The sequence below is a fragment of the Crocodylus siamensis genome, chromosome 2, assembly GCF_052110815.1.
Source record: "Crocodylus siamensis isolate JL-2025a chromosome 2, ASM5211081v1, whole genome shotgun sequence".
In the NCBI taxonomy this organism is placed as follows: domain Eukaryota; kingdom Metazoa; phylum Chordata; order Crocodylia; family Crocodylidae; genus Crocodylus; species Crocodylus siamensis.
The window spans coordinates 192,620,961-192,633,419 of record NC_143396.1 but is presented as its reverse complement, the minus strand read 5'-3'; the positions used below and the strand labels follow the sequence as shown (position 1 = coordinate 192,633,419).

At 44.4% G+C, this 12,459-nt stretch overlaps 1 protein-coding gene across 1 annotated transcript in view; it reads left to right on the top strand.

Annotated features, from left to right (window-relative positions):
• Positions 1–11,712, top strand: part of GALNT18 (polypeptide N-acetylgalactosaminyltransferase 18) — a 469,911-nt gene extending 458,199 nt beyond the window's left edge. The window contains exon 11 of the mRNA XM_090032700.1: positions 11,276–11,712. Within this exon, the coding sequence (XP_089888826.1) occupies positions 11,276–11,422 (147 nt within the window). The 3' untranslated portion in view covers positions 11,423–11,712. The remainder of the gene's footprint in view (positions 1–11,275) is intronic.
• Positions 11,713–12,459: the final 747 nt, after the last annotated feature.

Here is a 12,459-nt window from a genome sequence, read left to right as displayed (position 1 = left end):
TTCCAATCATTGGGTGCCATTTGTTACATGATCAGCCCCCTGAAGGCACTCTACAGCCATGCCCTAACAGAAGTGCATGGCTGTAGAGCACTTTAGAAGTAGCCTAACCCTCACCTAATGAGGGATCAGATGAAGGCACTCTAAAGTGGAGCACCTTAGAGAGTTTCTGTTCCCTAGGGTCAGTTTGTCAGCTCAGTTGGCAAATCCCAGCCCACGGCTTCCCCTTTCTCTTCTCCTCCCCCTCCTTTCCTACTCCTTTCCAGTACCAGAGCTGGAAGGCAGGGAGCAGGGCTGAATCAGCCCAACCCTGATTGCAGGCTTGATTCACCCTCTCTCACACTCCCCCACCACAACAGAACGTCTGTTGGGTCAGGGAGGTTGCTCTAACTCATGGCGCTTTATGCAAAGTGCCATGAGTTACAGTGGAACCTACATGTCTGTCAGCACCCAACATCTCAAGTTGTCCCGCCAGTTTTCTGCGATATTATCTTTGATGTGAGCACTCAGTTCTTTTCACTGCTAATTCTTTCAATCCATGAGCGTACCTTTCCTCCTTCTAGGAGAGATCAGTCTTTTTGTATTTTATGAATTTTGTACAGCTCCTTCCATAGACAAGCATGGAAATTAAGGTGACACATTTAAATGCTTCCATATGGTTTCTGGGTTGATTTGTTGTGTAACATTTTGGTGGTACTCAAAACTTAGAGTATCCTTTGGCCCTGGCAGTTTGCATGGCAATATTATGGCAGCAGGTCCTCTTGTAATTTTTCTTCTACTGTTTGATTCTGCATGACACAGGTGACTTTTGGTACTGAGGCACACATACCCCTCACCAAAACACCACGGGTCCTTGTTATGTCCTTTTATGGACATGTGCACTTCACAGGTGCGAAATGGGACAAGTACATTATCTGTCTTTGAATTGTTTGCTCAATTCAGATAGATTTCCTTTTTCCATATTTTAGTCCTACATTATCCAAGCAATACAAAGAACCATTTCTTTGCCTTTCCTGTAGATCATCTTTTTGTGTGATTATTGTGTACATTTAACACCACCTTGGCAGTCTGACTTTAATATAACTCCCCAGGGATGGGGAATTAAAGGAGTGGGAAATGAATTTATTCTTAAAATTTTCTTACTGGGAAAAAAATTATGGATTAAGAGCTAATATTAATTAAAGTTACATTTCAGGAAATTATATTACATTTTTGGGCAATGAGATCCAAATAAGACTTTTTTTTTAATCTGATGAACTAAATTAGTTTTGTCTTATTGTACACAAAACATTAATGTTTCTTTCAGTCCATTTGCAGACAGAGTGTACATGACCTTGAATCAAAGCTCAGGGGGTTCTGTAAACCTTTATTCAAATAAAAGGGCCAGGGGAAGTGAATCTTTTTAAGGTAAATTGTTATAAGGGGAAAAAGCAGCTTCATATGCTATTCGTCAAATCAAAATGTACTGCTTCTGCTGCCACAGGATCTACTGCAGTACAATGCACATTCTGTGCCTCAGAGCAATATTTAATCTGTGATCAACTCATGCTTCATGATTCAGAAGAGCAGTAGGCAGTTTACTGAATCCTGAACTATTTGTCAGGCTCTTGTATTGAGAAGATGAACCATAGAAATAAAGGTAAAGTTCTCTAATTTAAAAATTGTAGAGTGTTACTGAACCACAATTTCTCAAGCCAGCCTGAAAATGTTTCAAAAACAGTTTTAGTGAAGCTTGGCTTTTTCCATGCAGTCAAAGAACCAGCATGTACATTCCTATTTTAAATATGCTTATTTGAAGCATGGATTGTGGCATATATGGGCAGATCCAGGATTGCAGTGACCGGGGTGCAGCCATATGTACACCCCTTTAACTATGTTGTACATGCTCAATGAAGACAATGGATTATGCACATACCACACAGCTGAAGTGAGTGTGGCCACAACCCCTCACTATGATGATGGATGCCAATGAATTCTCTAAGCTGGCTAGTTTATCAATGGATCTCCGGCTGGGAGTTCTGCATGTGCTGTGAGCTCTATAAGCTCACCTGCTGGTCAGCAAGGCATCTGTCTGGAGTCCCTGCTTTCAAGTAGCTCTTAAATGCTGTTGCTGCTGTTCACTCTTCCTCTTCCTTTTGCAGACCGCTGCTGCTTGTACTCGCCTTTCCCCTGGTCCTGAATTCAGGACAGGAAAAGAAGAAGAGCAAACAGCAGCAGTGGTTTAGAGCTGCTTAAAAGTAAGGACTCCAGGCAGCCCCAATGCTAACAAGCCAGTGAGCTCATAGAGCTCACAGTGGATGTGGAGCTCCCAGAAGAAGCTTTGCTGACATGCAAACCAGAGGCATAACAAGGCAGCTGTGTGCCCATTGTAGCAGGACACATGGGGACAGTGGCGACTTCCAGCTGCTACAGTTTTGCTGTGGCAGCAGCTGTTATTTTTCTACTCTCCCCTAAGTTGGCACCTGGGGCACTGTCCTGGTTTTCCCTCTACGTCTTTGTTCATGTCATTCACAGCCAAAGTGGCATGTGACCACACTGCCACACCCCCTCTGGATTCCTGGTGGTATATATAGCTGTAGCCTTGCAGTAGTGGTGGTGAGTTGTTCATAGATTTCATAGACATTTGGGCTGGAAGGAACCTCGGGAGATCATCGAGTCCAGCCCCCTGCCCAAAGGGCAGGAAGTCAGCTGGGGTCACAGGATCCCAGCAAGATAAGCATCCAATTTACTCTTGAAAGTTTTCAACATAGGTGCTTGAACCGTCTCCGATGGCAGGCTGTTCCAGACCTTGGGGACTCGGACAGTAAAGAAATTCTTCCATATGTACAGCCTGAAACTGTTTTGCAGTAGTTTATAATCTTTTGACCTCGTCATCCCATGGGGCGCTCTGGTGAACAAACGTTCCCCCAGATACTGGTGGTCACCCCTGATAAACTTATAAGTGGCCATCAGATCACCCCTGAGCCTGCGCTTTTCCAGGCCAGAGTCCCATGGCTCTCAGCCTGTCATCGTAAGGTCTGTTTTCCTGACCTCTGATCATGCACGTGGCTCTTCTCTCAACTCTCTCAAGCTTCTCCATATCCTTTTTGAATTGTGGAACCCAAAACTGGACACAGTACTCCAGCTGTGGCCTCACCAAGGCCAAATACAAGGGGAAAATGACGTCCTGGGATTTGCTTGAGAAGCATCTGTTCCTTCATGAGGTCAGCATTAATGGAGGGCAGGGGATCTCCCTCACCCAGATCTCCCTGTCCTGTGGTGGGCATGGGTGTCCCATGGGACTGATGAAAGACCAACACAAAGTACCCATTTAATAGGTTGGCTTTTTCCTTGGCGTCAGTTGTCCCATTTGGTTCAGCAGGGGTCCAATGTTGCCCTTGCCTTTCCTGCTCCCCACGTATCTGAAAAAGGACTTTTTATTGTCCTTGATGCTCACAGCTAGTTGGAGTTAGCTTTCCTGGTTTGTTCCCTGCAGGACTGGACCAGTGCAGAATATTCCTCCTTGGAGGTGAATCTCATCCTCTATCCTTTGTAGGCCTTTTTTTTTTTTAGCCTCAGGAGGTCTGCTAGGTCCCTGGAGAGCCAGGGGGGCTGCTGTGCCCTCTTACTGCCTTTCCTCTGCGATAGAATAGAATTAGCTTGTGCACTGAGGATTCCTCCCTTGAGCAGCAGCCACTCTTCCTGAACTCCCCTCCCCCTGGGGTCATGGTCCTTTAGGGCCTCACTGGCAAGCCTCCTGAGCTTGTCAAACTCGGCTTTCCTGAAGTCAAGGACTTCCGTGTTGCTGACTGACTTGCCAGCTTTATGGTGGGTGGTGAAGGTAATCAGTTCATGGTTTCTGTCACCCAGCTTCCCATCAATCACTAGGTTGCCAATTAGGTCATCTCCAGTAGCCAGCGCCACGTCAAGCAGCACTTTACCTCTCATTGGCCTGTAGACTTCTTGAGTCAGGTAGAGGTTATCCACGCATGATAGGAAACTTTGTGACCACTCAGATTTTTGTGAGTGTTCCTCCCATGAGATGTCGCAGTAATTGAAGTCACCCATGACAACCGTGGTCCTGGAGCATGCGGCCTCAGCCAGTTGCTGGGCAAACTCCTGGTCATGGCGGGCAGCAGCTGTTAGAGCAGAGCAGAGTGCGGATTATGGCTCCTCGTCCACAATGGGCAGCATGACTGAAGCAGAGCAGGTGTGGGCTGCCTGCTGTGGACTTAGGGCTTGCCACCCTGCTGCCCTGCTCCTGGGGCCTCTGCAGCCCAGTAAGTGGGACCCAGCACAGCATGACAGAGCAGGGCTAGAAAGGGAAGCTCAGTGCCACTACCACGAGCCCCATGCCACCCTAGTGAGGCACCCCTTGCCTGCCTGGCACCAGTGATGGGCAAAGCTCTATGGTGCCACCCCTGCTGCTGCTGGATGGGCAGCATGCACCTCACCAGGGCACCATGGGACTCGTAGCAGCAGCACCGAGCTGCCCCGCCCTACTTTGCCCTACCATGCCAGGTCCTGCCTGCCAGGCCACAAAGGCCCTGAGGGGAGGGCAGCAAAGCAGGGAACCTGAGCCCACAGAAGGCAGCCCACCCCCACCCCCTCCCCATACACAAATCTGCGGGGGGGCATGTGCATTCCATCCCCCCATGCATTCCAGCCTTGGGCCCCAAACCCCACACACCACCCAGGCTGGGCAGCAGCCCCAGCCCTGCCCAACTCCCTCCTTCCCTCACTGGGGGGGGCCTCAATCCCCGCTTCCCCTTCCTGTCAGACTTACCTGCAGGAGCTGCTCTGCAGGCTGCCATGAGCGTACATGCACATGGTGCCCGCTGCCAGACTGCCTTGCAGGCTGGAACTCTGCTAGCCTACAAGGAGAAATCCAGTTTCCCAGGTTTTTCTCCTTTCAAGGAGAAAATCTGGGTTTTACTGCATTTTTCCATGGCTAACGGAAAACCCAGATTCCTGCTCATAAGCCAAGGCCTCTTAAAAACAGTGATCTTTTCTGCATGATGGGGGTACTATACATGGAGAGTATGCCAGTTTATATATTCTGTAAGCCATCATCATTGGGCAGTGCTTCGTTAAATGTTCTTAGAAAAAGACTAAAAGAAACCCATTATGTACAGGTGATATCCAATTAATAACTGTAAAGCAAGACTGCATTTAAAGGGTGTCCCTTGTATATGTTAAATGAACCCAGAACTGAGGTTTAGGCATAAAAATAAAAAGTGATCAGCTTCTGAAATGTCTGATCTCATTGAGTCAGCCATGCTTTGTTGTCACGAATTATCTATGTCACCACTGGGTAGACTGCAGATGAAAACCATTAATGCATTAGTTGAACTGACTGTGACTACTAGATGTACTTAAATAATAAAATAAATCAGCAAGCTGCTTTAGTTCACATTCCAATAGCTATTGGCCATAATAACATGCATGAATTGAAATATAGTGTTAATTCAACAGCAAGGGCTTTATGCTAATAGTGTGCTTATGAAACATTAAATCAACTTTTTATGTATATGCCATGAATCATCAAAAGGCCTAGTGCTGAGGAGAAGGTACTAAGACTACTCAAAGTAGGTGCTTAACACTTTGCAAGATCATCAGGTGCTATCATTTCTGTTCTGCTTTTCATTCACATAGTCAAGGCTGGATTTATTTGTCTTCTGGTTGCTGCTTTTCACCATTCAAGTATCTTTATTATAATTTCAGGAAAATGAGCAAAAGGTCTGTTTTCTCCCTGTGCAGTAACTTCCCCCAGGTTATAGTAAGGCTGCACCTCTCCCAGGCTACTAACTTAGGATGTTTGTCACCCCAAGAGAGCAGTGGCAGGTTGTGTCATATACTCAGGAAAAGACATGAACTTTTCAAGGCAGAATGAAGGTGGGGAAAAAGCTCTTTGCTTGCAGTAAGTAATTGAGTTGCAGCAGCTATGGAGCTAAGCTTATCATTACCCTGCTCATTGTTTTGCTTCCTGTGGATCATACCTTACTGTCACTTCTGCCTGGTAAGAGGCAGAAACTGCTTTTACCCTATTTCTTGCAGATACTGTGCACTCCAATTTCCAGCAGCTAAGTTTTGGGGAAAGAGGTGTGCTGTATGAGAATATATGGTATTCACGGGATACAGGAGGAAGGAAAGAGAGAGGCAGACAGTTTTGTTGAGCACTGTTTTTTTTGTAATAGTTGTCGAGTAAAGTTTCTATAAATAAGAGGATAAAATAAAATGGCATCTTTGTTTGAATTTGGTTTCAGCATTCCATGCACCGATAGAGGTGACAGATTGCAAATTCCATTCAGAAGCAATATGAATCAGAGGCTGCTCCCATGTCAAAGCAGCAAAACTTACTTCCTTTTCCCGTTAGTTTGTGATGAATGCTGCTCGCTTGCTCTCATTGGGATTGCTCAGTTAATGTGCTCCCATGAATTATGTAATTTACTCCACTCCAGGGCCTTACAACATATGGTGCGTGCATTGTCACCACCATAAGGACAATAGATCAAACCTCTCCAGCAAGCCAGCTCTCAAAAGCATATGAAAAAAAATCAATTTTACATGAAAATCAAACAATGGTTCCTTAACCTGTGGCTAAGCAAAATCTACGCCTCTCTCCAGCTCTGAACTCTCTCTTTTGCCCCTGCCCCAGTCTCAGGTCTGTTCTCTCATCCACAGTCTACCTGTAAGACCCCACAAGTGTGTCTATTGCACCTTTTCTGAAGGATTAAGCCATCATGGTCTGCAGACCCTATACTTCTCAAGAGCAGAGTTGTGTTGTTCTTAACAGGATTTGAGCCTTCATTTTAATCTTCCTAAAAATCATGTCTATCTAAAAGCATCAGTGGTTTCTGGAATAATCAAGTCACTCTGCTTTACTTCAATGTATCCTTTTGTGTTTTCATACAGGAAGCTCCAGAATTAGACATAAAAGTGATATATATATATTTTTTTTATAACAACTACAGACTACCTTGCATTGAGTTGGGCTTCCCAGCCTTTTTCTCTCTAGTGACACTTACTTCTGTTAAAGAGAGGCCAGATTTCACACTGGAATTGATCCAGAAGGAAATATGTTTAAAAGAAACAGTTTTATCTGGCAGGCGCTTTAGTTAATATTGAAGCTTTCATTACGAACATTAGGCCACTGTGGTATCTGTATGCACTTTAGACAGGGTAGCCCACAAGCAAAATGTTATCCTGTGTGGGGTTCCACCTTGCCATTGTTCTGTGAGCATCCTTCAGTCCCATCCAATGCTTCAGTGGTCATTGGAAGCATTCAATACAGTCTGGTACACATCCTCACAAATACTTAGGCATCTAGGGCACACAGATAACTGCAGCCCAACATTACAGTGCCCAATTCTTAGGAGCCTTACTGTCTAGACGTATCCTCAGACTTGAGTTTGGTGCCAAAGAATGGGACCTACTAAAGCCAGGAAACTGAGCAGGGAGCTGTCTCAGGTAGCTGGCAGAAGCTACTGAGATGAATGAGGCATCAAGCCCAGGTTACATGCCCAGCCAGTGGTAGAAATGTATGTATTCTGCAGAAATAACTACTGTGGGAACACAAGTGCCCCCAGGGCTAGGCAGAAGCTGACAGGGACTGTACAGCATCTAAAATTTTGGCTTCAGCAGAAGCAGGAAATTGCTTAATTACCTTTGTGAATTTGAGCTGCTGTCAGGCCCTAAAGTTAATGTCATTTTAAAACCTTGTCATTTTTTATCATAATTTATGAACTCTTTCTTTAGAAATCAGAGGTTGCGAGCTTCCTCTTGTCAAAAGAGATCTGCTTCTTATGAGGAAATGAAACCTTTCATAAAGTGCCTGGTCCAAAACCCTGGAATTCATTTGAGAAATCTCTTTTTGATTTTAGCTGGCTTTGGGTTAAGACAGAGGGAAGAGTAGCCCTGCAGCAGGGAGCCAATGGCACAAAATTCAGCTTTTGACTAAATGATTTGTCCCAAAACAATCGTTTTAAATTTCTAAATGTTTTAGTGTTTAGGGAGGTCTGAACTTCTATTTGACACACACATGGAACTACCATTGTTCATATTAATGGGAATCTCACTGGCACAGCAATAGAAAAATACCGCTCACTCAGCATTCACTGAGGAAGGTATATCAAGGTTGTATGCCAAGCACAGTAATCAGCAAGAGCAGGATCTGGATTCCCCATCTCAACCTTTCAGAAGGAATTTATGGAAGCCTCGTGTTTTGAATTATTCTGAAAATGATCTCCCTTATTCAGACCTAACCACATTTAAACCCTAGAGTTATCAGAATTAATTCTGCATCTTATTTGCATCTTCCAAGAAAAAGCTTTCAGAGATGTTTATTTTTTAGAAAAAGTGTGTATTGTATAGAACTGGTCTGATAGGAAGGAAGGTGATGTGGACACACAAAGACACCTTCATGAATAATGTGGAGTTCTGTGCTAAATGAAACATGTTACCAGTGCCTCGTGAGTGACCTTCTGTGAATAATACATCTCAGCATTTCTATAGGATTTATGTTAATGTCCCCCTGAGTACTGTAGACATCAGTCCAATGACTTCTTAATGAGAAACCCAACAGAGCCTAGAACAAGTTAGATAAAAATATTTAAATCTGGGTTTTAGTAATAAACAAATCAGTAGATTTTTGTGTTTCTACATCTTGGCTCTTAGATTGCAGAGTGGCAGCTTACAGTCTACCCTTTAATCTACAGACAATATACCACTGGTAGCTAACCTGTCTCTATGTATGTGTGCACACATATGAGAGAAATAAATTTCAGGTTAGCATGTCAATTACTTTATCCTGTAAATCTCAGCAGCAGTGACCTGGGCATTGTTAAACTAAGGAAAGAACAAATTGGACCCAGAATGGAAGGAAAATTCATAATTTAGATCATATATCTACAATTAGTTCCAGGCTAGCTGTAGCCCTAGTGATTTTAAGGTCTGATCCTGTTCACACTGAAGACAAAGAAGCCTTTAATTTGGCATAAGCAGACTGCAAATTGAATATAGAACTGACACTGAACATTAATTGCATGTGATTATAAATTATAGGTTATCTGCTGAACTCAAAATTGAATATTATTTGAGACCTGTAGAGCTACACATTCAGGAAACAGTGGACTGATCATTAGCTCCTTACAGCACCAATGTACTGCTTCAGTGGTATGACACAACCCTCTTACCACATATACAGCGTCCAAGCCCATGGTTTCATAAATATGACTACAGCACTGCTGTATTCCAGCAATCCCTACTGCCTGAAAATATACCGGAGTGTATTTACGTGGATGGATCTAAGATTGTTTTAAAAGGGCAGTGGAGATGGTGTGTTGCATCATCACATGTAGCACAACACATTTTTCTCCAGGTAAAAAGAAACTAGAAGTTTTACTAATAGACGAAGGGCCCAGTAGTACAGCGTTTTGCAACTGGTGTGCTGTGGCATTTTGGGTTGGAGCCAGGGCCCCCACCTGGCTGGAGCCACGCCCCCTGCCTGCTGCTGCTGCAGGCAGACAGACAGACGGGGAGTATGGCTCCAGCCAGTGATTCAGATGCTGCTCTGTGGCATTCAGCCGCTCACCACCTGATTTCCCCCTCCTCCCTCCCGCCTGCCTGCTCTGCAGTGTTCGGCTGCTTGCTAACCCCCCTCCCTTGCTCAGTCAGTGTGCCATGGGGTGGGGTGAGCCATGTAAGTGTGCCACAGACTGTAAAAGGTTGGGAAACACTACATTAGTACATTAATCAATTTGGGATTGAAGCAAAAATAAGTATAACTTTATTGGAATGTGCATTAATGTGCATTTCTGTCTGCACTTGAATCTAAGATGGCCCTGAATTTAAGATCCTCCCTCCCCTCCCCCCCCCCCAATAATTGGACTGTATGCATGGAAAATGTATAAATTAGTTATAGGATTTAATTATTGGAGTGTCATCTTTAATTCATCCCTCCTACCACTGCAGGGGGTGGGCAGTGGGGAGGCAGGTGGTATGGGGAGGTCAAGTAGCTTCCCCTGATTGTGCCTGTCCCTTTTGCAGCCTCTGCTCCCTCCCCACTCCACACCTCCCCAGGGCCTCTGCTACCTGCTTCCTCCCACTAACATCTGTTCTCCTCTCCCTCCAGCTTCTGCCCCATGTTGGCAGGCTTAGTCCCTGTTCTGGCCTGAGTCACTGAGCACATCCCCAGCTCAACCCCCATAAGAGCTATGCAGGCTGCAGCCTGTTACTGTGGGTTGGGGTCAAGCAAAGCATGCCAGCCAGGCTGCAGCATGCACAAAGCCTGCTGACATGGAAATAGGGTAAGGGCAGGGAGAGGGACAGGTAGGGGTGCAGAGGTTGCATGGGAGGGAGATGGCAGGATACAGATCTAGTGGGGGTGGGGGGAAGGCAGGCAGCAGTTGTGGCTATAGCTGGGTAGGGGCTATACCCTGAGCCACCTCTGAACTGCCCTCATAAGCAATTCTAAGATGAGGGGCATGTTAAATGGAAGAAAAAACCTTGTCTTAGAATCAAGTAAGTATGGTGTATAAAAACCACAATAAACTTGGCAAAAAATACTCAAAAATGTTGTTTCTTTAGTTCTACAGTCATTAGAAGAAAATGTATATCTCTTTCAAATTTATAAGATTAAGCCTTCTTGAGCATCTTGACAGTGCATCCATTCTTCTCACACCTGAATTAATGTTTGTAGCTGGAGTTAAAAACAGTCTGCAGGCCTGTGTAGTAGGGGCTACATTACCAGGAGCAGCTAAAAGACAGGAGAGAATTGCAGGAGAAAGAATAGCTTAAACAGTGGAACATTAAGACAATTAAGAAAGGGAGACGGGGTCATTAACACCTATGGAATGAAGAATTTAGAAGGAATTTGGTGGATTAGGTAGATATAGTAAGTCATGAAGTCAAGCAATTCCCTCACTGCTGCCTGATTAGAAATGCTGCTGCCACTGCCAGGCAGTTGGTTTTAAACTTTGAGCATATCAAGAAATAAAGGGGCGATGCAACATCACCAGGGCACCCCCCTGGGTACACCCCTGCTAATTCAGAAGAGTTTTTGGGAAGCTCTGAATTTCATAGACTCTGTACCAGATTCTGGCATAAATAAAGCTACTTTCCTTCTCCCGACCTGCCAACCAGGAAATTCAGCTCAGCCTGAGTGCTACTACTGATCTTTTCCACCAGAAAACAATTTGAAGGTGTACTTTTAATTGCTAGCCTAACCTGCAATGTTCTGCTTTAAAGATCTATCACCATCATTACTTTTAACCCAACTTGGCTTTTTGGTTTTTTAAAGGGAGGTCCAATCCAGAATAGAAAATCCAAGCGTTGCCTGGAGCTGCAGGAAAACAGTGAAAATGAATTTGGATTTCAACTGGTTCTTCAAAAATGCACTGGCCAGCGCTGGTCTATAACAAATGTACTGAAAAGCTTGTCATCGTAAGAGATTATAGGAATATCTTCTCCTTGATCCTTTTGCTACTGTGTAGCAAATGTTGCAATGTTGCCTGCTGTACTGTATTTTTTTTCTTTCCCTGTTGATTCTTTTTTTGCGAGTGCGTGGAAGTGGGGTTTGTGGGCTGAATGTAGAGATTTTTATTTCATAATGATGTTTTCGTGCCATTACTAGAGATGCTGAATGACAGGTGATGGTAGCTATCCTAAAATATTTTGCAAATGTAAATAGGAAATAAATGGATAATATTTATAACTTGGACAATAAACTTTTATTGATTAAAAAAAACGCCATGCTGCTATCTCACTTTCTTTCTGTGATCAGTTGGTAGACAAAACAGTGTTACAGTTTTTCATTGGCTAAAGCCTGATCCTGGACAGTTGCTTAAATCTCTCCAACTCCCCTGGTGAAATTTGCTAAAATAGTGTCTGGAGTCCATGCATAATGGTATTAAATAGGATGAAGAGTACTCAGTACCACATTGCATCAGATCCTGCCCTGGCTGTGGCTTAATGGTCTTAGGCACATCTAGGAACCAGAAATGGGAGGAAAATGTTGGCTACACTCATACTGTAGCACTTGGCAAAGCTTTGAGAGATTTGTAGCAGTCCTACTTGAAGGCTATATTGTGGGATCCTTCTTTCTCCCTATCTGTACTAACTTTTGCTAAGAGTTAGTCTTGTGAAGGGTTTTTTGCCACCATAGCCTGTACCTGCTGACAGAGGATTTTTGTTTCTACCCAAAGTTACTCCTCAAACAGCAGCAGCTCTGCTGACTGGAGCCACCTTCTGCTGCATCCACATCAGGGGTTTTGCAAGCACAGCTGTTCCAGCTATGAGGTCTGATAGTGTCTAGCTCCTCCCCGTCCCCCATCTGACATGGCTATGCCAACAGAACTTTGTTAGGTGAACAAGGCCTGCCTTAGCCTAGTGTTGGTCATGCTAGTGGCCCTGGTTGCCTGCTCCTAAAACTGACTCTGAAGTTAGTAACATTGAGTTTCCTGCATTCTCACTAGATCAGCTATT